At 41.8% G+C, this 21,952-nt stretch overlaps 2 protein-coding genes across 2 annotated transcripts; one reads left to right on the top strand and one right to left on the bottom strand.

The window, feature by feature from the left end:
* Positions 1 to 2,460: 2,460 nt before the first annotated feature.
* LOC139458012 (uncharacterized) lies at positions 2,461 to 3,456 on the bottom strand. Its single transcript, XM_071239332.1, has one exon. The coding sequence runs from the start codon at positions 3,454 to 3,456 to the stop codon at positions 2,461 to 2,463; it is 996 nt and encodes a 331-aa protein (XP_071095433.1).
* Positions 3,457 to 6,485: 3,029 nt separating this feature from the next.
* LOC139445388 (probable UDP-sugar transporter protein SLC35A4) lies at positions 6,486 to 21,590 on the top strand. Its single transcript, XM_071226559.1, has 10 exons — positions 6,486 to 6,533; positions 6,673 to 6,767; positions 12,887 to 12,992; positions 13,104 to 13,268; positions 14,195 to 14,253; positions 16,026 to 16,088; positions 16,718 to 16,862; positions 17,737 to 17,836; positions 20,721 to 20,782; positions 21,402 to 21,590. Exons 1-10 carry the CDS (start codon positions 6,486 to 6,488, stop codon positions 21,588 to 21,590), a joined length of 1,032 nt encoding a protein of 343 aa, XP_071082660.1.
* Positions 21,591 to 21,952: the final 362 nt, after the last annotated feature.

Raw genomic sequence — 21,952 nt, 5'->3', positions numbered from 1 at the left:
TGACCCAAATTATGTTCCATGCAATTTCTAATTTTGACTTGTTCCATATGTTTCCGTTTTTGTTCAGGTGAACACTTGACTTGCATTTGCATGTGTTTGTGACGGGTGCAACCGGTGGGGCAGGATGCGCTCACTTTTTCGCGAACACCGGGTATGATCAGTAGTACTTCAAAGTGATTCATTAAGTCATATGTATGATATGTAGTAAAATGATAAAATGCTTTCAACAGAAATTATTAATTTAATTTCAGTATAACTTTATTTACATGACTTTATAGAACTGAGAATAACGAAATTTTCTTATGGACGACGAGAAATATTGACAATTTATCCTTATTGTTATATCTCGCTGTCAACTAACATGCTCCCGAGAAACGTGACAGTGGAGTGATATTCAAATTGACATTCCCCAATGTCAGTCTAAAGCACACAGTGGTGTATGATGCGTCTGAAGGTAGTGTCTTCATCTTCGCTGATGTTGACGTGTATTTATACACACGCTTTGAAATGACACTGTGCCCAAAGTACAGTTTAGTAGCATCTGACACATTAATATATGCCGTACCAGTTTCAGTCCAATCAATAACAACGGGACGATGTGTGTGAACTGCCGTGTAGGCTATGTTAGTTTCATCTTTAGTTCGTAAAAGCTCTACGAGGTGGATGATGGTTAGTTTGTCTATGGTGTAGTCTGAATCGAACAGGTGAGGTGAAGTGAGGTGAGGTGAGGTGAGGTGAGGTGAGGTGAGGTGAGGTGAAATTGGGTTTAACGTCGTGTCCAATATTATTGCACTTATATAGCGACGCACGTGTGTGTGTGTGTCGGAGCCGACCACTCCTTGTTTTAGCCCCTTAATGTCGAGTGCCAGACAGGGTAACAACAAGTACCATCTTTTAACGTCTTTTGGTATGACGCGGCCGGGGATCTTCCGCTCTCCGGGCGTACAGTCTACCACGACCACGGAGGCGGTCTCTAGTCGAACAGACGATGCATACCAGTTTCATTTATATTTAGGTATTAAATTCTTGTTACATGACTTTATATGTTCTTCAGGCTGCAATTCCCTATAAATTTGTCATTGAAAAGGAATGTTAGTCTTTATAATGTATAACATTTCAGATAGCAAATGAATAATAGTTCAACTTGAATGTTAAACACTTCATTCACTTCAATCACAGTACCGTTTCGCATGACTTGATGATTTTTAGATTCTTTCCATATTGTCAAATATAAATGTGAATGCCGTTGCCTTTGAGTTAATTAGGCGATACACCTACTGTATTTTGATTTGCAATTGTCCAGCTATTACGGCGGTCTGTAAAAAATCGAGTCTGGACCAGTCAATCCAGTCATTGACGAAATTGGGATACGATGACATGCATCAACCAAGTCAGCGAGACTGACCACCCGATCCTGTTAGTCGCCTCTTACAACAAGCATATTCGCCATTTACGGGTTGCTAAAGACCTATTCTACCCCGGATGTTCACGGGTCTATTGTGTTTTGAAATCTTATGTAGTCCCACCGAGTAGATACCTCTTATTTTGATCTGGAACCAGTCGTTTCATAAGATATACATTAAGTGATACCAACATGAGCATGGCAAGTTTATACTCCGCGGATGCCCTCTGGGGTACAGTATAGTTCGCCCAATTTCGCCCTGATTTTGCCCCCTGGATTGTACAAGGCCCATACCCATGTTCGTGGGTTTCACCAAGGTGGTAGCGTCGTTTTCACCTGAGACAGGTGTGGTTGTGTTGAGTTTTGACACCTGTATCTGATGGGGAATCGTGTGTTGCTGTAGTCGTAGGTGCCACAATTCCAAGATTCGTCCCGGGTATATTCATGTGTTACTTGGTATCTTGATATATCGGTTCTCGTACGTTTCGCCAAAGTGGTAAACGTCTGAAACCACCTACATGTTTTCGGGCTCTCTGTGGTGTCTGGTTTGTTTACAGGCCGCCGTCGCGTGGTAAGGGTACTGCTGTGACTTCAGTGTTCAGAGTTATTACAGGGACAAAGACTTAAAAAGGAACAGGCTTTTTATTAAACAACTGGGTATATAGAGTTAGTACAGGGGCAAACAATGACACGTAATTATAAGCTTGTTTGTCACAGAGATAGGGCGAACCCTGGCCGCCAGGTTGAAAGGGAATAGTCCTGCTACCCTTTAAATACATAAGAGAGACAGACACAGAGAGACGGCCAGGCAGTGAAGACGACCAGACCAGCAGAGCAGCCCTGAGGAACAGCCTTAGAAGACTAGCACCAAGAAGACCATCACTTTGGGACAATCTCTGGGCACACCTGTAACAACTTTTAAGTCTCTGCCACGTTTATTGATCACTGGTCTCTAGATGCGTAGTCATAGACTAGTTAAAATCTACAGAAAACCAACAGCACTGTCGTTGCGTTACAAGTTGCTGGGCAAACATTTCTAAGAAACTGATTGCGAAAGGTTAATCCCTGCCAGGGATGAAATACGATCCAATGCGAGTGGTATTCCTCTCTAGTATCTCCAGAGTGCCATTGGAGCTGTATTCCCGTCGAACAAATGGATAGATGGCCTTCAGTTTGTTGCAGGGTAAAATGGTACGCTTGTTCATCGGAATCCCTGCTCCGAACTTGTGATCAGTCGGTGTGTTCTGACAGATGCTGAGACTATAATGATGGAGGATGATGCTTTCTGTATTTCTGGGTGTAGGAAGCAGGAGGCCCATGAAAGGTCGCCTGCAGAGCGGAAACACATCAGTCCGCTTATACACAAATTTTGAGAACATGGCGGCATCCACATCCAGAACGTGTGTGCCATTGTCGGTGAAGAAGCTAATGTCCAGCGAGGGCCACCTCCACGAGCGGTTAGGGACAGGTTGGGATTCTTGATTGTAAAATTTCCACCTGCGAACACCATGTCGGTTGATGATAAAGTCTGGTGCTTGTGTGGACAGTGAGGTGAACAGTGCTGGTTTGTCGTCTGCTCGCACCACAAGGTCAAGGTCATCGTCCCAAGGAATCATGCCGTGATGACGATAAGAGCCAAGCAACGAACCGGAATACAAAAAATATGTAACGTTCACTGGTACGGCTTTAAGGAAAGTTTTAAGGAGGACCTCAAATACATGCCGCTCCTTTTCAGTTATTTTGACATGAAAAAGTTGGATTTTCCTTTCCATTTGTATTGCTTCTTCTCTGCTGGCAGCTGTTGTTGGTCTTGCAGCGTTTCTGCGTAGAGTGGAAAACGAAACAATAGGAGTTATTTCCTTTGTCGATGGCCCGGGGGAATCTGCGTGGACGTCCGGGGCGGATGTCGGCGGCATTGGATTATCGTTGTAGTAGCTGAACACGACAATGATTGTCGTTACAACTGTTAAACACAATATTCTATTTCCTTTTTTCATGAGGGCAATCGGCCTGTGTCTGTGATTAATCCTGGAATGACATGACATGAGACGCATGTAGATAACTATAACTATACCAGGTCTATGCATGGAATCATATGGACCTGTGCAATGGTAATACTAGATTTATACTGAAATTTGTGATCGGAAAATAATGTGATTCCACGTGCAGCATGTAGACAACTGAAGTCAAGACATGTGTGATTGAACACCCTGGTGCATATAAAAAAGGATGTTCCTTTTATCTAAAAAAACTAGGTCGAACAAACAGAAAAATATAAATATATAATCTTCAATCAGGTTTTATAATTCAAACGTAAAACCTCCAAGCAGGTATTACAGTTCAAATGGAAAGTCTCACAGCAGGTCTCACTTGAAAATAGTGCATCTCTCTTAAGGTTACTTTGAGATCGGGAGATAGCATGTATTATTTTTCATGCCTTCATGAATATAACGTGTCCTGGAGATATATTAACATAAGCCTTCATAGCTTCTCTGCCGATCCAGATTCAATGAATGATATATGTTTTATCAATGATATATGATATAAAGTATTAGATAGCAAAATGTCCACAATACTATAGGCAAAAGTAGCTGCATTATTTCTTATTTTCGTGTCATAACATATCTGACGAGGTATGTACATATGTTTCACTGTTTGAGGTGTAAATGGCAGTAAGTGGATAGTTTCAAGTTCATGTCAAATAATCCGCATATATATAATACTCAAATGAGACACATAGCCATATCCCCATGATATATGCCCATGCCATTTTGAATTTGGAAAATTAAAAGGTATATTGAAATATCACATAAACTGCAGATGGAAAGTATAGTGTGTTTTACCTTTGTCTGAGCGATAGTTCTCGATGGCGAGCTGCTTCTCAGATAGTGAGTTCTTTACAGAGCACCTGTTTACATATCGTATATATTGGACAAGCTGTACACACACCCAGTTAATAATGGATATTGTTCTACACGTGTATCCATGCATGCAGTACACAAAGAATACGCGTGTATCCATGCATGCATTACACAAAGAATACGCGAGCGGATTTGCTTAGTAGAAAAACAAACACATGTTGGTCATAGTAGTAACATAGAAATGACACAGCTGTCACATGGCCTGATGTGGGGTCTGATGTTCATAAGGTGTCAGCACTGTTGTGGAGTCTGATGGTTGAGACAAGGTGTCTGCGCTGTTGTAGGGTCTGATGGTTGAGACAAGGTGTCTGCACTGTTGTTGGGTCTGATGGTTGAGACAAGGTGTCTGCACTGTTGTTGGGTCTGATGGTTGAGACAAGGTGTTTGCACTGTTGTAGGGTTTGATGGTTGAGGCAAGGTGTCTACACAGTTGCGGAGTCTGATGGTTGAGACAAGGTGTCTGCACTGTTGCGGAGTCTGATGTTTGAGAAAAGGTGCATGCACTGTTGTGGAGTCTGATGGTTGAGACAAGGTGTCTGCACTGTTGTAGGGTCTGATGGTTGAGACAAGGTGTCTGCACAGTTTTAGGGTCTGATGGTTGAGACAAGGTGTTTGCACTGTTGTAGGGTTTGATGGTTGAGGCAAGGTGTCTACACAGTTGCGGGGTCTGATGGTTGAGACACGGTGTCTGCACTGTTGCGGAGTCTGATGTTTGAGAAAAGGTGCCTGCACTGTTGCAGAGTCTGATGGTTGAGACAAGGTGTCTGCACTGTTGTAGGGTATGATGGTTGAGACAAGGTGTCTGAACTGTTGTGGAGTCTGATGGTTGAAACAAGGTGTCTGCACAGTTGTAGGGTCTGATGGTTGAGACAAGGTGTCTGCACTGTTGTAGGGTCTGAAGGATGAGACAAACTGTCTGCACTGTTGTTGGGCCTGATGGTTGAGACAAAGTGTCAGCACTGTTGTTTGGTCTGATGGTTGAGACAAGGTGTCTGCACTGTTGTGGAGTCTGATGGTTGAGACAAGGTGTCTGCACTGTTGTGGAGTCTGATGGTTGAGACAAGGTGTCTGCACTGTTGCGGGGTCTGATGGTTGAGACAAGGTGTCTGCACAGTTGTAGGGTCTGATGGTTGAGACAAGGTGTCTGCACTGTTGCGGAGTTCTATGTTTGAGACAAGGTGTCTGCACTGTTGTAGGGTCTGATGGTTGAGACAAGGTGTCTGCACAGTTGTAGGGTCTGATGGTTGAGACAAGGTGTCTGCACTGTTGCGGGGTCTAATGGTTGAGACAAGGTGTCTGCACTGTTGAGGGTCTGATGGTTGAGACAAGGTGTCTGCACTGTTGCGGGGTCTGATGGTTGAGACAAGGTGTCTGCACTGTTGAGGGTCTCGATGGTTGAGGCAAGGTGTCAGCACTGTTGTGGGGTCTGATGGTTGAGACAAGGTGTTTGCACTGTTGTAGGGTCTGATGGTTGAGACAAGGTGTCTGCACTGTTGTAGGGTCTGATGGTTGAGGCAAGGTGTCAGCACTGTTGTGGGGTCTGATGGTTGAGACAAGGTGTCTGCACTGTTGTAGGGTCTGATGGTTGAGACAAGGTGTCTGCACTGTTGTAGGGTCTGATGATGGTTGAGACAAGGTGTCTGCACTGTTGCAGGGTCTGATGGTTGAGACAAGGTGTCTGTACTGTTGTAGGGTCTGATGGTTGAGACAAGGTGTCTGCACTGTTGTAGGGTCTGGTGGTTGAGACAAGGTGTCTGCACTGTTGTAGGGTCTGATGGTTGAGACAAGGTGTCTGCACTGTTGCGGGGTCTGATGGTTGAGACAAGGTGTCTGCACTGTTGCGGAGTCTGATGGTTGAGACAAGGTGTCTGCACTGTTGCGGGGGGTCTAGGATGGAGATAAGGTGTCTGCATGTCCCACCTAGAGGACAAGGTCGACGCGACGAAACAACATAATGTCACGAAGCATCGACAAGACAGTACGATTAACTTGACGGGCATTATATTACTGTTTTAATTTCATGTTGTGACGCCGTTCTGTAGTACAGTCAATTAAGTAGAAAGACTGAGCCACAGTATCAAGTCACTCACATTCGTACCAGATGTCGCTTAGCTTGTCGCTTGTCGATAAGAATAATAATAGCGTGGATATCAGCTGGATCAATGGATCACAGAGGTCTCCATCGTCACACAATGGCACAAGTTAAACAGGTTATATAAGTATATCTATATGTTTCACATTGTAATTTATAAATTTCGTTTGTATATATGTGTAACTCACATGTTTGTGAATGCCACGTCATTGTACGTTTACGCCAGCATTTTACATGTGACGTTTTATATACATCAGGAGTCGCAGATAGAAGATCCGGGATTCAAAGCCTCTTTCTGTGGTGCCAAACATGTGCTAAAGCCCATGCTATGGAAGATTCTATTAGTAACTGAGTGAGTATGTTTACCATATAAATTTACACTAGGTTGTTTTAAGTGAGTAAGTTGAGTTTAACGTCGCTTTTAACAGTATTCCAGTTATATAACGACTTGTCAGCTTAATGTTGGAAAAGGGCCCGAATTGATGCAGGTCTCAGACGCGTTTCGTTTTGGTGAAACCCACGAGCAGCGGTATGGCGCTGACCAACTTAGAAACATAATCGAGGCGAACCGAGATTCGAACCCACAAGCATAGGTTTCTTGCGTGCCAGAGGGACGCAACTCTGCACACCTAATTCCTGCGCCTCAGACGACTCGCCCCCCGTACCCCAATTTTGTTTTGAAGAATTTGCCTCTTTTCAAGGTTAAGTATGTTAAAGGATGTCTCTTTAGCTTTTTGTTTTAACAAACAATTAAAATCGTCATTCTCGACCTTGAACTGTTAACCAGAATCATCGAAGCGAAAGTTACAATGAGCAATAATTTGCAAGAGGTGAAAACGTACACCAATACATCTGTGATGCCACTTGCTCACTGCATTATCTCAAGGTGAAAGGTAACCCCTAAGTTCGTGATCTAAAGAACCAGGTTGCCAGCCCCTTCCCGCCAGGTACATTGTTTCAATGATGAAATTGTATCAGCATTGTTTCAACATCGGACTTTCGATATTGAAAATATGTTTAAATTGTTCATTGATTCAACATTGGCCTTTCAATATTGAAAATATGTTTAAATTGTTCATTGATTCAATATTAGCCTTTCGATATTGAAATATGTTTAAATTGTTCATTGTTTCAACATTGGCCTTTCGATATTGAAAATATGTTTAAATTGTTCATTGATTCAACATTAGCCTTTCGATATTGAAAATATGTTTAAATTGTTCATTGATTCAACATTGGCCTTTCGATATTGGAAATATGTTGAAATCCGATATTGTTTTCAACATTGATGCAGCATTGGCCTTTCGATATCATATCGTGCTATATATAGCTATATATATCAATGCAACAAACAATCAACCAATACCCAACCAAATAAACACTGATATCTTTTGTTGATTTAACGTCGACATTTCAACTTTCAAATCCAACCAAAAGTCAAGGTCAATCCAATTTTCAAGTGCATACAATGTCATTTCAATGTTGAAGCACGAAATTGTTTCAACATTGACAACTGATGTTGATTAAACGTCATCAAAGTCGTTTCAAGTTAAAGCATGACATTGTTTAATATTGATTTCAAATTCGACATTTCAACATCATTTCAACTTTCAAATCACTGGCATTCCAATGTTGAAGCATGTCATTGATTTTTTGACTGAACATTGTTGTACCTCCTGAACTAAGAACATCGACTCGTTACGATCGAAATTTTCATCCGTTGATGACCACCTTACTGTTTTTTTAATCAAATTGGAAATGTATGTTCACATTTCAGCACTTCTGACTCAGGTTTTTTTTTTGTTTGTGCAAAATGCGCCGTTACTTATGCCTCATACTTATCCTAAATATATTATAAATATCAGGTTACAGACTGATCACTTGGGATCTTATTGTATGTAGAGCCCTCATTACCGGACACGGGTAAGCGTCGACCACGAATGTGACAACTAGCTATTTATATTTATGATAATAATTACATCAACAGAAGTACGGTGATCACTGGCTATCGTTGGAATATAAACTGCTGCGTTCTCATTGGACAGTACATGCATGACTGTTATACACTTTCTTTGAATGACCCTGAATAAATTGACTATACTTGACTGAAGAGTTATGCTTATGTAATCTATAATAAAACAGAGACTTACACTGCTTGACAGGTGGCCTGACGCTTGGGGCGTCAATCACCAATCCTTAATTACAAGTGATGGACACCTTCATAAAGGACGGACGGTGTCCTCCCAAAACTTCTACATGCCAAAACTTCTACAGCTTAAAACAACAAAGTTTATGGTCCATTGCACCACTAATCTCCTGGGTATTACCTGTTGGGCATTGATTGGAACAGTCCAATTAATTAAGTGTACAACATACATCAAAACAAAACAATTTGAAGACAATGAAGACAATTTACTCATATTGCACTAGACTACTTACTAATTTAATGTAAGCACTGGTATAAATAAATAGTACACACACAAATTTAATGTCACAACTGGCCTCACTCTGACACATACTGCACTAAAATTACTATATTTCAAGTCTCTTTACCAAGTTTGAGAGGATGACTAATAGCATCAAGGAACTCGATAGGGGTTTTCTGTCCTTGAGTCAACATGTCCTTAAGACGTCTCAGGCGATTTTCAGTCTCTCTGTAAACTCGCTTCCTGCTGGGTGGGGCGGCACCAAAGTCTAACTGTGCGATTTGTGTCCTGTCTGCACACTCAATCTTCTTAATCACTACAAATCGGTAGATATTCGGGTGGCGGTGGGGTAAGGTTAAGGCGATGGTGAAATCCCTCAAGATTGTTGTTGGTGCGAGGGTCGGCTGTCTGGTGGTGAGATCCAAGTTGTGAGATTTAATTATAGATAGAACTTTAATTGTGTGACGTCAGTGTGGTAGACGGTAAGGCTCTACTCCAATGATTAAACTTCATATTTGTTTATGCTTATTAGTTGTGGAAATATGTATGCACATTGCAAATATATATGATAATATGTCAAAACATTAATTATCGTTATTTCACACAAGTGATTTATAATTGTAATATGATTCCTGAAGCTATTAAATTAGTAATATCTAACCTATTTGCACTGCCATTTGCATACATAACTTGAAACTGGGTTAATCGACAGGACCGGGTGGAATTCTTCCTGAAATGGTGAAATGTTGCAGAACTTCAATCATACCATACTTAACTATAGTTTTTAATAGGATTATACATTGTTGTGTATTCCCTTACGAGCTGGCAAATGGTATAGTAGTTCCTCTGCATGATATAATAATAAAATGATATTAATAATAATAGAGGTATAACGCTGATGGATGTATTTAGAAAGATGACAACAATATTAAATGATAGATGCAAGACCTTTACGGAAGTTTATGATACAATTTCTGAAGCTCAGGCCGGATTTCGAAGCAGATGCAGTACAATTGATAATATATTTACATTACAGTGTTTAGCACAAAAATATCTCTCTAAACGTCGGGGAAGATTTTATTGTTTGTTTGTTGATTTCCGTAAAGCGTTCGATTCGATTAACGGAAAGCTCTTGTAGTATTCAAAAATGAAAACTGGAAAACACGGTCGTTTATTGTGGGTTTGAAGAATCTATACTCTAAGATTCAGTGTGCTGTCAGGACATCAAATAATCCTCTTTCAGATTCGTACTATAATTTTCTGGGTGTTCTGTTTTCAAATAGAATGTCCTGGAGTGTTGGACTAAATGCTTTGATACCCTCAAGATAAAAGCCAATAAGCCTTTGTTTGACATTAAAAAATGCAGTTTTACACAGTTAACATTTTATTTAAATTGTTTGATATTAAGATAAAGTCCATTCTTCTTTACGGTGCGGAGATCTGAGGTTGCGAGGCTAGTCAAATTGTCGAAACGTTTAATGCTAAGTTTTGTAAATTTGTTTTAGGAGTTGGTAAATATGTATCAAGCACAGCAATATTGGCTGAATGTGGAAGATATGGTTTGCATGTGGATTATCATATGAAGTGTGTTAAATACTGGTGTAATTATATAGAATGATTGATGAAAGATATCCCCCACAGTGGTATTTGTTAATGAAGAAGCTGGATGAATGTGGTAGAATTCCTATGGCAACTTATGTTAAATATTCACTCGACATTTATGGATTTGGCTATGTGTGGCACGAATTTAGAATATTTGTGATGTTAACTGTGCCTTGCAGCTGTTTAGAAAGCGTTTGTTGGATTGTAAAAAACAGAGAAAACAGATGAAAATTTGTTTTAATTGTAAATTAAGGTATTATTCACACGTCAAGATATTATTGTATATGGAATATTATGTTGCAGCTTTCATAAATAGAGACCATAGAGGTATTCCGTGCCTGTAGAGATTAAGTGAATTGCCTATACGGTGTAGTCTGGGCAGAAGAGAGGATATTGTTTATTCACAAAGCTTTTGTCGGCTATGTCACAATGGTTGCATTAAAGACGAAGTCCATCTTGTGTTTGTCTGCCCGTTTTACGCATCATAAAGACAAAAGTATATTCGTGCAAGATTCTATAACAATCCACGTATTAATACCTTTACCAATCTCTTAAATAGCCAAAATGACTGTATACTCAGAAATGTAGCTAAGTATGTGAAGGAAGCTCTATTATTACGTACCAAGGCCTAATATGATACCCTAAGTATTGTTTTCAATGTACATTGCCTCAAGTGTGTGTTACTATATATAACTGAAATGTACATGGGCCTATGGCCTCCCATACATTAATAAACATGAATATGTGTATGGCAGTGTGTTTAACAGCGCTGTAGTACGAATTGTTTTGTAAGCATTAAGACACGAAGCCGTGTACCTGAGTAGGGTAGTACCCCATCGTACCTCAGATCTATTTAATTAACATATATACTGAACCGCAAAAGAAACGTCACCACGGATAGATATATGAGAAACATTATTTGTCCACACACTGTAAACATACTCTGAGAGATATTAAAAAGATGAAACTTGGCAAAACTGATCATCAAGGTTGAAATTAAAGTGTCAAATGTTCTTAAAGCGAAACACAACACTAGTCTCTGAGAAAATGCCATCACAAGTCAGTATCTCGTGTGTCCACCATTTGCATTGATGACTGACGTGCAACGTCGATACATAGAATGAATGAGGCGGTTGATGAAGGCTATAGGCACTTTAGCCCACACTCTGAGGAACGCCTGACGCAGTTCAGCTGCAGTTGTCGGCCTTGGTCGGACGTCATTCAGTCGTCTTTGAATCTCGTGCCACAAGTGCTCAATGGGATTTAAATCGGGAGTGAGACAGGCCACTGCGTGGTTCTGATGCCATTCTGCTGGAGGAAGTCTCTTGATGCTCTTGCAGTGTGGGCACGGGCGTTATCATGCTGAAACTCGTGGTTGTGGCGACGTGCCAAATGAGGTATGGCGTGTGGTCTCACGACTTGATCAATGTACCGAGGTGCTGTGACACAATTGTCCCTCCCTGGACCGATGTTCTGGAAGACCACAGGGCCGACCCTCTGTGCAAGACCAATTCCACCCCAGACCATGATGCTCGGACCACCCAACGAGTCTCTCTCTACAACACAAGCATCCGAATAACGTTCCCCACGGCGTCGCCAGACTCTCTCTCTCTGTCCTCTGCTGTTGAGATACAGAAACTGCTCTCGTCTGAGAAGAGGACTCTTCTCCACTGCTAATGGCACCAATGCTAGTGCTGTGTTGCCCACTGAAGACGGTCCCCACGATGACATGGTGTCAGAATTGGCCCTCGGTTTGGCCTGTAACAGTGGAGGTGTCTGCTCGTCAATCGTCGACGCACGATGTCCGCACTAATGTGTCGCTGGTGTGTCCCCATGGTCTGTCGAGCAGTCTCCGCAGCAGTAACAAAGCGATCTTGGAGATGCTGTCGCACAATCTGACGATCCTGCCATCGGGTGGTGACCCTTGGTCTTCCACTACGTGGTCGGTCATCTGTAGTGTTGGTGGTCTGTTACCGTTGCTGGAGCCTGTATATGGTCCTTACGTGGACATGAAATGCATTGGCTACTTGCCGGGCGGTTTGTCCAGCTTGCAATCGTCCAAGGGATTGGTGTCGCTGATTTCTTGTCAATCTTGGCATGTGGTAGCAATTCAATAACGAATGAATGTTATCCAGTCTGGGTGGATTTTTATAGGGCAAGAAATGGGGGAACGCATTGCATTGCAATTTGCACGGAACTCACGTGCTTCGGGTTACCATGGCCGTTGCCGTGATGCGTGTGGGCGATCGGTTTTATTGTCATCTGCTTTGGGTTTTTTTATCATCAAAATTCATTTTTCTGCACAAGGTAATGTTAAATTTGAGAATATTTGGCAAAAAATACCCAAATATTTAAATAACAACTTTTCATGCAATGTTACTTGGGGTGACGTTTCTTTTGCGGTTCAGTATATATAAAACATAGAGACAATTTTTGTTTCCAGGGTCTTCATCTACAGCTCATACACCATCCTGGCGCACCTGTGTCTGGTGGAGGGGAAACTGCCGTTCAGGTCATCGTCAGTCGTCCTCTGTACAGAAATCCTTAAGGTTTGTTTTGTTGTAGAGCCTGTTTTATTATTTTGTATTTGAAATCGCTTTCTCAGAGCAGAACATTCATTGACAGATTGTGATTAAATTGATGTATTGTTCGTGTTGTAGATTGTCTTGTCGATAGCAATGTTGTTGCCGGAACTGCGGAGAGGTGACATGACCATGCCGTCACTGTCCAACTGTTTGCTGTTCATGGTTCCAGCTGTGCTGTACTGCATCAACAACAACCTGAGTGTTTACATGCAGGTGCAGATGGACCCCACCACCTACCAGGTAATGCTGGCTGAAAACAATAGTCTGGGGTCGATTTTTGTCATACCCACCGATTGACGTTACATATATTTCTGTGTCGGCTAGGTAGCCCAGTGGTCGCTTTTAGGTGTGCCTGAAAACTGATTGTGGGTTCAAATTCCAGATTCGTCGTGATTGTATATATTGGTTTGTCTGCACCACACAAGTGGCCATAGGTTTCATCAAAGTGGTAACGTCTAACGTCACTTCCGGTTTCCACATCCAGCTGTCAAGCCGTGACGTAACTGAAATATTGTTCAAAGCGGCACTTAACCAAACATATTCACTCACTCACTGTCTCAACAAATGTGCACGTGGTAGTAATGTGTCAATATCCAATCTCCTGCTCTGATGATACTCGTATTTAAAAAGAGAGAGATTAAAACCGGACAAAAGAAAGTATACACCAATGTTTGATGGTGGCTAAAATGGTTATTCGATGGTGATGTGTTTGATACGGGTATCAAAATTGTGTTTTGGCGACGTTTTAAGGATTCAATCGGGTAGCCTAGTGATGAAAGCGTTCGCTCGTCACGCCAAAGACCCGGGTTCGATCCCCGACATGGGTACAATGTGGGAAGCCCATTTCTGGTGTCACCCGCCGTTTTATTGCTGGAATATTGCTAAAAGCGGCGTTAAACCATACTCACTCAACCGAGAAACGTTTTGTGAACGTTTGTAGATTTTGTTCAAATCCAATTTTCAAGCTTATACTCTTTTGCCCGGCAATGTACTGGTAGTGAAGGACATGCTTATCCTTTTCGTAAACATCGGGTGTCCTTACTGATTTTCTGTGATCCATACATATAATTTTCACCGCTTTTTGCCCTTTACGCCCAATGGAAACTGTTTCGTCGGATAATCGAGACTGGTCATTCTCTGGCATTGACCTTTCATATATTTCGTAGATTTTGGGCAACATGAAGGTTGCCACAACGGCGGTCCTGTACAGGATAATCATTCAACGGTGAGTCAGACAGACTTGGGTCATAATCGTTGTTTAAATCTCAGAATTTCGGAGTTACATATATATTTTATGATTCCTGGATCTAACGTAAACTTCCATAGAATAAATACTTTCAGGACACCATGCATCATGGAATGTTTTAAAGTATATGACTACAAATTGTCATCATGCGATGTAAGATTACCAGATTAGCCGGCTGGTACAGCATCAGTATACGTTTTTGTGCGATCCCATTTTAACATACTCGTTGTTTTAGTCATCCTTACATACCAATATCGCTTGACAACTGACATCTTCCGAGGCAAGGGAAACTGACAATAAAAATGCAGTTTCCACCCTGGCCCAACTAGGCTGGACTTTTTTGGCTAGATCGTAGCGCCACCAGTGGCTATTGCGAGTTATGTCCCTTCTATGTCTCTCCTATTGACCAATCAGATACAACTATCATATTACTTGCAATTGCTTCAAACAAAATGGCAGCGTTTTGATTGGACAATGCATAGACTCCTTAGTCAAGCAAAAAACATAACTTTGAAATTCCAGCCTCGGCAAGGCCAGAAACTGGACTTTTAAAGTCAATTAACGCCCTTGCCTCGGGAAGATGGACAACTGATAATTGACCTCACGTTGCTAACCCTAAGAAGAGTGTAAATGGAACAATCCATCTTAAATCATGGATATTTTACCTGTGTACTAGCCTTCTTGTAACTTGTGGTCTTGTGACAAATTTCCACATGTAAACTTAAATCCTTTTGTGCCTGATGCACAGAAACTCTCTCTTAACTCTAGCATACATATACATGTGCGCTGTTAGCGCTTTGGGCATACTTTGTTGAGTGGAAGTTAGCCCATTTACGAGAATTCTTCCTATTTTATTATTATTATTATTATTACGACCCGTGAAGATCAGGGGTAGAGTAGTTCTTCAGTAACCCATGATTGCAGTTAAAGGCGACTATGCTTGTCGTAAGAGGCGACTAACGGGATCGGGTGGTCAGGCTCGCTGACTTGGTTGATGCATGTCATTGTATCCCAATTGAGATGATCGATGTTCATGATGCCATCACTGGACTGTCTGGTCCAGACTCGATTATTTACAGACCGCCGTCATATAGCTGGAATATTGCTGAGTGCGGCGTTAAACAACAAACAAACATGTGCCCAGGAGATTGTGTTGTTGCTGTCGACTTTACGAGTGCTTCAGATTGATCATATTTCACACATGGAATTAACTGAGAAATAATTATCAAACTCGTGTCAGTTATTACATTACATGAATAAGAATATTAATTCATTGGACTAAATGCTAACTTTAGTCAGAAAGTTGACATATGTTCCCAAGTGATGCATAATACTATGGCATGGAGAAGTCTTGTCTCAATACATAATACAGTAAACTATGGTTATAACGAACACGCTTATAGCGAACTGACGGATATAACGAACTTACTTTTTGGGTCCAGACTATTTGCTTTAGTTATGCTGTATATATGCTTATAACGAACTACGGTTATAACGAACTAAAATTAGTAGTCCCTTTGAGTTCGTTATAACCGTACCTTACTGTATACTGATCACGTGATCAGTTGAAATAATACATCCGTGACTGAAAAACACGGACTGGACTGACAACGCACTTGAGTGATATCGGCGAGCAAGAAACTGACTGGCATGGCCCGGATTATGTATTGTCGTACCGCATGTAATATTGGCCAAGAGTTCTCACTGTATCCTGATGTTGAGGTTGGACATCTGTTGCCTTTTTGCTGCAGCAAGCCGACCGTTGTGCAGTGGATATCCATTGGCCTTCTCAGCATCTCTGGCATACTGGACAGGTAGGTCTTCTTCCACAACGCCTTTCCTATGTTAGCATCAGCATTCAAGGTATTTTTGAGCTACAACTATCGGGGTGGAGGGGGGAGGTACATTTTAAGTGCAAGACCTGCTTGGAGGTTTTACATTTGAATTAGAAGACCTAGGTTTCAATATGCGTCTAATGTTTTAGGTCACAATTTATTAACATGAAAATTCCCTGACGTGAATCGAACCTTCTACCTTCTATCATGTTTAGTACTGTAATCCACTGAGCCACCAGGCTAGCTGATAAGAAGGTGTTCGGTCTTACATGTCATGACTTCAGTTGTCTGCATGCTGCATGTAGTCTTTCTCTCGCACGTTGTCACCGAATTCGTTTTATTAACTACTGTAAGGTATCCCGATGTTTTTTTTGTGACGGATGCCACCGATGGGGCAGGATACGCTCACTTGTTCGCGACCATCTGGTGCCATCTCTATTTGATAGTGATTCATAAACGCATGGTCATGCTATTCATGTGTCAGTCGTATAATCGACTCTGCGTTTGTCTGAAGTTGCTATTGGGTATGGAAAGGGTTTTGTCGCTTTATCAACGTAAAAGACCTCAGTAAAGCTTGGAGAGGATCAATGTGACATCTCTCTGTTCAGCTATGGTGGTTTGCAGACCGAGGGGGCTGTGCGGTCCGGGGAGATACACCTCACTGTGTCCGGTCTGATCATGATGTGCACCTACTGTTGTATATCAGGCTTCGCAGGGGTCTACGTGGAATACATATTAAAGAAACACTATCAGGTAAGGTGCTGACTTAATTTCATTGCGCAAATGTGCTCATCTTCGAAATCTTAAAACCTGGAATAAATCTATAATAAGATTATAGTATCCTAAAAGTCACCTGGTATTGAATTTCATCCACATGAGTCAACCTTAGAGGACGTGTTCACTGTTGATAGCTATGTTTAACAATCACTGAATGTTCGCGCTTGGCGCACTTGTCAGCCATTGGGGGTACGGGTGGCCCAGTCGTCTAAGGCGGCGTGATTCGCTGTGCAGAGTTGCGTCCCCTGGGCACGCCAGAGACCTATGATCTTGGTTGGGAATCCCGTTTCGCCCCGATTGTGTTTCTTGGTTTGTCAGCACCATACTCATGCTTGTGGGTTTCACCGAAGTGGTAAACGTCTTAGACCTGCATCCCTTCGGGCTTTCCTCCCACATTAAGCTGACACCCCGCGATTTAACTGACTTTCATTGCGCAAATGTGCTTGACTTCGAAATCTTAAAACATTCTCTAAGACCGTCGAATGGAATGATTGTTGTACTGGACACAGTAATACATGAGTACAAAAGTCGAGTCTGTTAGTGTGTATCCCAAGTACAAACTTGTGTATCAGCCCGCAGTCGCGGGTGCAGCATACTGAACACAGTGTAGTCACAGATGTTTAAAAAATATTGCTTCCCTGGATTAGGCTGACGAATATCTCTGGCCTATACCATGGCAGGTAAAATTAGCTAACCCGGAACATTTGAAAATGTCACTGGGTATGGCACTAGATTTAATTCGTTTCACTGTTCCACAACTGTGTCGATTAAACCACAAATTTGATATATTCGTGTTAACCTATTATAACGTATGTAATGGCATGAACATTCACCCGAATGTGTTTTCTAGACCTCCCTCCACGTTCAAAACACTCTGATGTACACATTCGGTATTGTCCTCAACGGTGGAGTGTGGGCCGTGCAGGAGGCATGGAGTGGTCAGGGAGAAGGTATTGTTATCTACCAGATTGAATGAAGTACAACCTCCGAGATATACGGAAACAATGAGTGAAATACGAAAGAAAACACAACAGAGTAGTATAATTAAAAACTTGGCTTTGCAAAGATCCGCTGCTCGAGAGTTCGATTGATTGTCGACCAATGGTTGGAATCCCGGTTCGCCCCGATTATGTTTCTAGGTTTGTCAGCGCCATACCTGTGCTCGTGGGTTTCGCCGAAGTGGTAAACGTCTGAGACCTGCATCACTTCGGGCTTCCCTCCCACATTACGCTGACACGCCGCGAACTGGATTCTGTTAAAAGCGGCGTTAAACCAAACTCACTCACTCAGTCACTCACTCGCTTGTCAAACATGACCTAATTACCACAGTGTGTCACTACGCTAACTACATCAATGGATAATCTACCTGCTGTTGTAATTTTGCAAATTGATGTATACTGAACCAAATTAAAAACTTCACAATCCTAACATTTTAACATTTTGACTAGTTATCATTGTGGGCCCTTATTGTGTATTTAAACAGTAATGGCCAAGTATTGTCTTCAGATAACAGCCGTTTTTGTGCAGGTGAATCTATCAAAATCATGTGCTAAGCACAATGTTGGAAAAAGTGTTTTTTCACGTGCCATAATACCGCACGTGTTTTCAGCCATACTTGTTAACAGTCATTAAGAAAAAAAAAGAAAAACACAAGAAAAAAAAAGTCTTTCACGCCTTTCAAATGTGCAACATGAACGTGCCATCGGCATGTTGCAGACGTGAACGTCCGTAGCTGAAGTCGCAAGGACGATGGGTTGTAGTCGACGGACTGTTTATGATTTACAGACGCGTCTACAGCAAACGGGTACCACCGCTGATCGCCCTCGGCCAGGTTGACCACGTGTGACGTCACATGCAGAGGATCGTCAGATTGTCTTACGTCACCTCCGTAACCGATTTTTGACGGCCACATCAACCAGAAATGAACTGTTTAGGGGTAGACTGAGTGCGCAAACTGTTCGAAACCGTCTGAGAACTGCTCACCTTCAAGCACGACGGCCATACTACGGGCCGATTCTGACTCAATTACACAGACGTCAACGACAATTGTGGGCACAGCGACACTTACGGTTGGAATCAAGTCGTCTTCACTGATGAATCCCGGTTTCATCTTCGCTTTGCTGATGGTAGGGCGAGGGTGTGGAGGCGCCGTCATGAACGTTACGCCCAGTGTTGTGTACAGGAAGTTGACAGATTTCGAGGCGGAAGTGTCATGGTGTGGGGGGCTTTCTGTGGCAATGCACGTTACAGGCTTCTTGTCATCCGTGGCAACCTCAACGCTGCTGCTCACCGCGACCAGGTACTGGCACCAGAACTTCTGCCTTTTATGGCAGCACATGGGCCCGGTTTGATCTTCCAACACGACAATGCCAGACCCCACACAACAATTTTGATAGGGAATTTCCTTCAGAATGCGGGAGTCAACGTCATTGACTGGCCGTAAAGGTCTCCCGACCTCAATCCCATCGAACACGTCTGGGATTCTCTTGGCAGAAGTCTGCGCACTCTCCAGAACCAACCACAGAATTTGCAAGATCTTGGCACCAATTTGCAGCAACAATGGCGTCGTCTTCCCAATCATGTTCACAAGCATCACAAGGTCCATGCTGAGGCGTTGTGTGGCAGTTGTCAACGCATATGGTGGCCATACACACTACTGAACCTGTGTGCTATCAGATTCTCGTGCTTGAGACTTGATTCAAACTGTTGATGTTATTACCGAATACCGTAGGTGCTTGGAACAAAGTATGCTTACCACCGTTAATCAAAATCCTTCTTTGGACATTAATGATTAAAAATTACCTTCTCTGATACATTTGTCCCTTGTATATCATATATGGAAGTTTTTAATTTGACTATATATTGACTTCTGTCACTGTCCGACTGACACATCACTTCCCTGTGACGTAATAAATATTAATGCGCGCATTCCTGGAAAACTTGCAATTTTTCGGTAACGTTTGTGAGAGAGGGAAAGCGATTTTGAAGCACAGAATGAAAGAATGACATTATATGATAAAGAGGTTATCACGCTTGTGTGTTTGGGGATGGTAAATATCCCGCATTAGGAATAAACACTATGAATTATTCCTAATACAATGTTTATTCCTAATGCAGGATATTTACCATCCCCAAACACACAAGCGTGATAACCTCTTTTAACCTAATCCTGTGTGTTTCATAATGATGTGTTGATAGTTCGTTAATCTTGTCTGGATATTTACTGATTTCACTATCTATGATATATATAGTTCTGTACGTGCGGCTTGTTGTTTGCTGATTTTCTGTACGTGCGGCTTTCTTGATCTTTCTTGATCCCATTTCTGGATTAACCTTTGCCTTTCAACTTGAGAATCACATCGAAACAGTATTGATGCAAATGTGTGTGGATTTCTATTATTTCCCCATGCATTCCCAAATTAGACACGCATGTAAATTTTATCAAATGATTTGGAATATTGGGATATTGTTTTTGGCCTTTTTTCGTGTAGTGTACCGATGCTTAATATTTACATATTAGATTAAAAAAACCCACCAGTTTGTTCATCGTGTATCATCTATTCATACACTTCCTATAACATGAAAACAATAACAATTGATAAAAGAAACTGATTGTGTGGTAAATTTCACTTCTCTTAGTTGACCTTCAACTATGATGCAACCATTGACGTAATATATTGTTTATTAAAGTTGTCAAATGTCCTGATGATTGTATTCGGACATGAGGAAACAAGGAGATTTTTAACCATTTACTTGTGTTAAATATGACTCTGCTGATACCATGTTTGTAATTTCAAAGATTTGAAGATTCGACACGTTTTGTTTGTATTGCAGATAGACGTTTGGATTTATTCGAGGGTTTCACACTCAAAACATGGGCTTTAGTAGTTTCTCTGGTAAGATTGTTACTATGTCACTTTTACTTCTCGTGGAACCTGCTGTATTCCCTATAGAACTGGTATGACACATATGTTATATGTGGGATAAAACTTTCTTAGAAATTTCGAAGAGTACTTACACCAGAGTAAGGCACCTAATCGCCAGTCCAACAACTGGTAGTTTAGATCACGGACTTTGTGTACCCCTCTTATAGGTGTAAATAGACACGGTCCCCAAGTCACAAAAATTATGAATAGACAATGCCTTTTAGTAAAGTGGTCAAATGTAACATATGGTATAGTTGGTATAACACTTGGTAAAGTACACATTCTAGTACTTCAGTCACAGAAGGCATTGTCTATTCAAAACCGGTATGATTTGTTCGTTTGTTTAACGCCGCACTCAACAATATTCCCGCTATATGACGGCGATTTGTAAAAAATCGAGTCTGGACCAGTCAGCCTAGTGATTGATATCATGAGCATCGAAATATGCAATTGGGATACGATGACATGCATCAACCAAGTCAGCGAGCCTTACCAACCGATCCTGTTAGTCGCCTTTTACGACAAGCATAGTCGCCTTTTTCGGCAAGCATTGGCTGCTGAACACCTATAATACTGTATCTCTCCCCAGGCCTTCAACGGGCTGATAATGTCGGCCATCATGAAGCACGGCAACAACATCACACGTCTCTTCATCATCTCCTGCGCCATGTTGGTGACGACTCTGCTCTCTGTCGCCATCTTCCAGTTGGCCCTCAACATGTATTATGTCATGGCGTTTGTCTTGGTCATAGTGGCCCTGTACATGTATCATAGATGATTGTGGATAATCAACGATGTCATAGAAGGGTGAGTGAGGAGGTTGCCTAAAGGTTGAGCCAAGAAATGTCGACCGGGCAAGACCAGCGGGTGATAAAAAAAAGAATACAGAATATTAAAACAAAACGTGCTAATCTGAGCATTAAATCTCCAGTGACCACGCATGTATAGTTTTGAATGAAAATGTATATTCAACAATATAGTAAAGTGATAACTGTGACAACATATCGAGAGAAGCCATTGGCTTGATTCTCTGTATTTTCTGTGATATGTGTATATGCGAAGGTGCCCACTGGCCTAAGCATGTGAGGTGTGATGTTCTGGGTAGGACGTGACAGTGTTTTGATTACGTTTCTTTCATTA

The sequence above is a fragment of the Haliotis cracherodii genome, unplaced genomic scaffold, assembly GCF_022045235.1.
Source record: "Haliotis cracherodii isolate W230 unplaced genomic scaffold, xgHalCrac1.p SCAF_1, whole genome shotgun sequence".
Taxonomy (NCBI): domain Eukaryota; kingdom Metazoa; phylum Mollusca; class Gastropoda; order Lepetellida; family Haliotidae; genus Haliotis; species Haliotis cracherodii.
The sequence above is the reverse complement of the archived record's forward strand: the minus strand, read 5'-3'. Positions and strand labels throughout refer to the sequence as shown.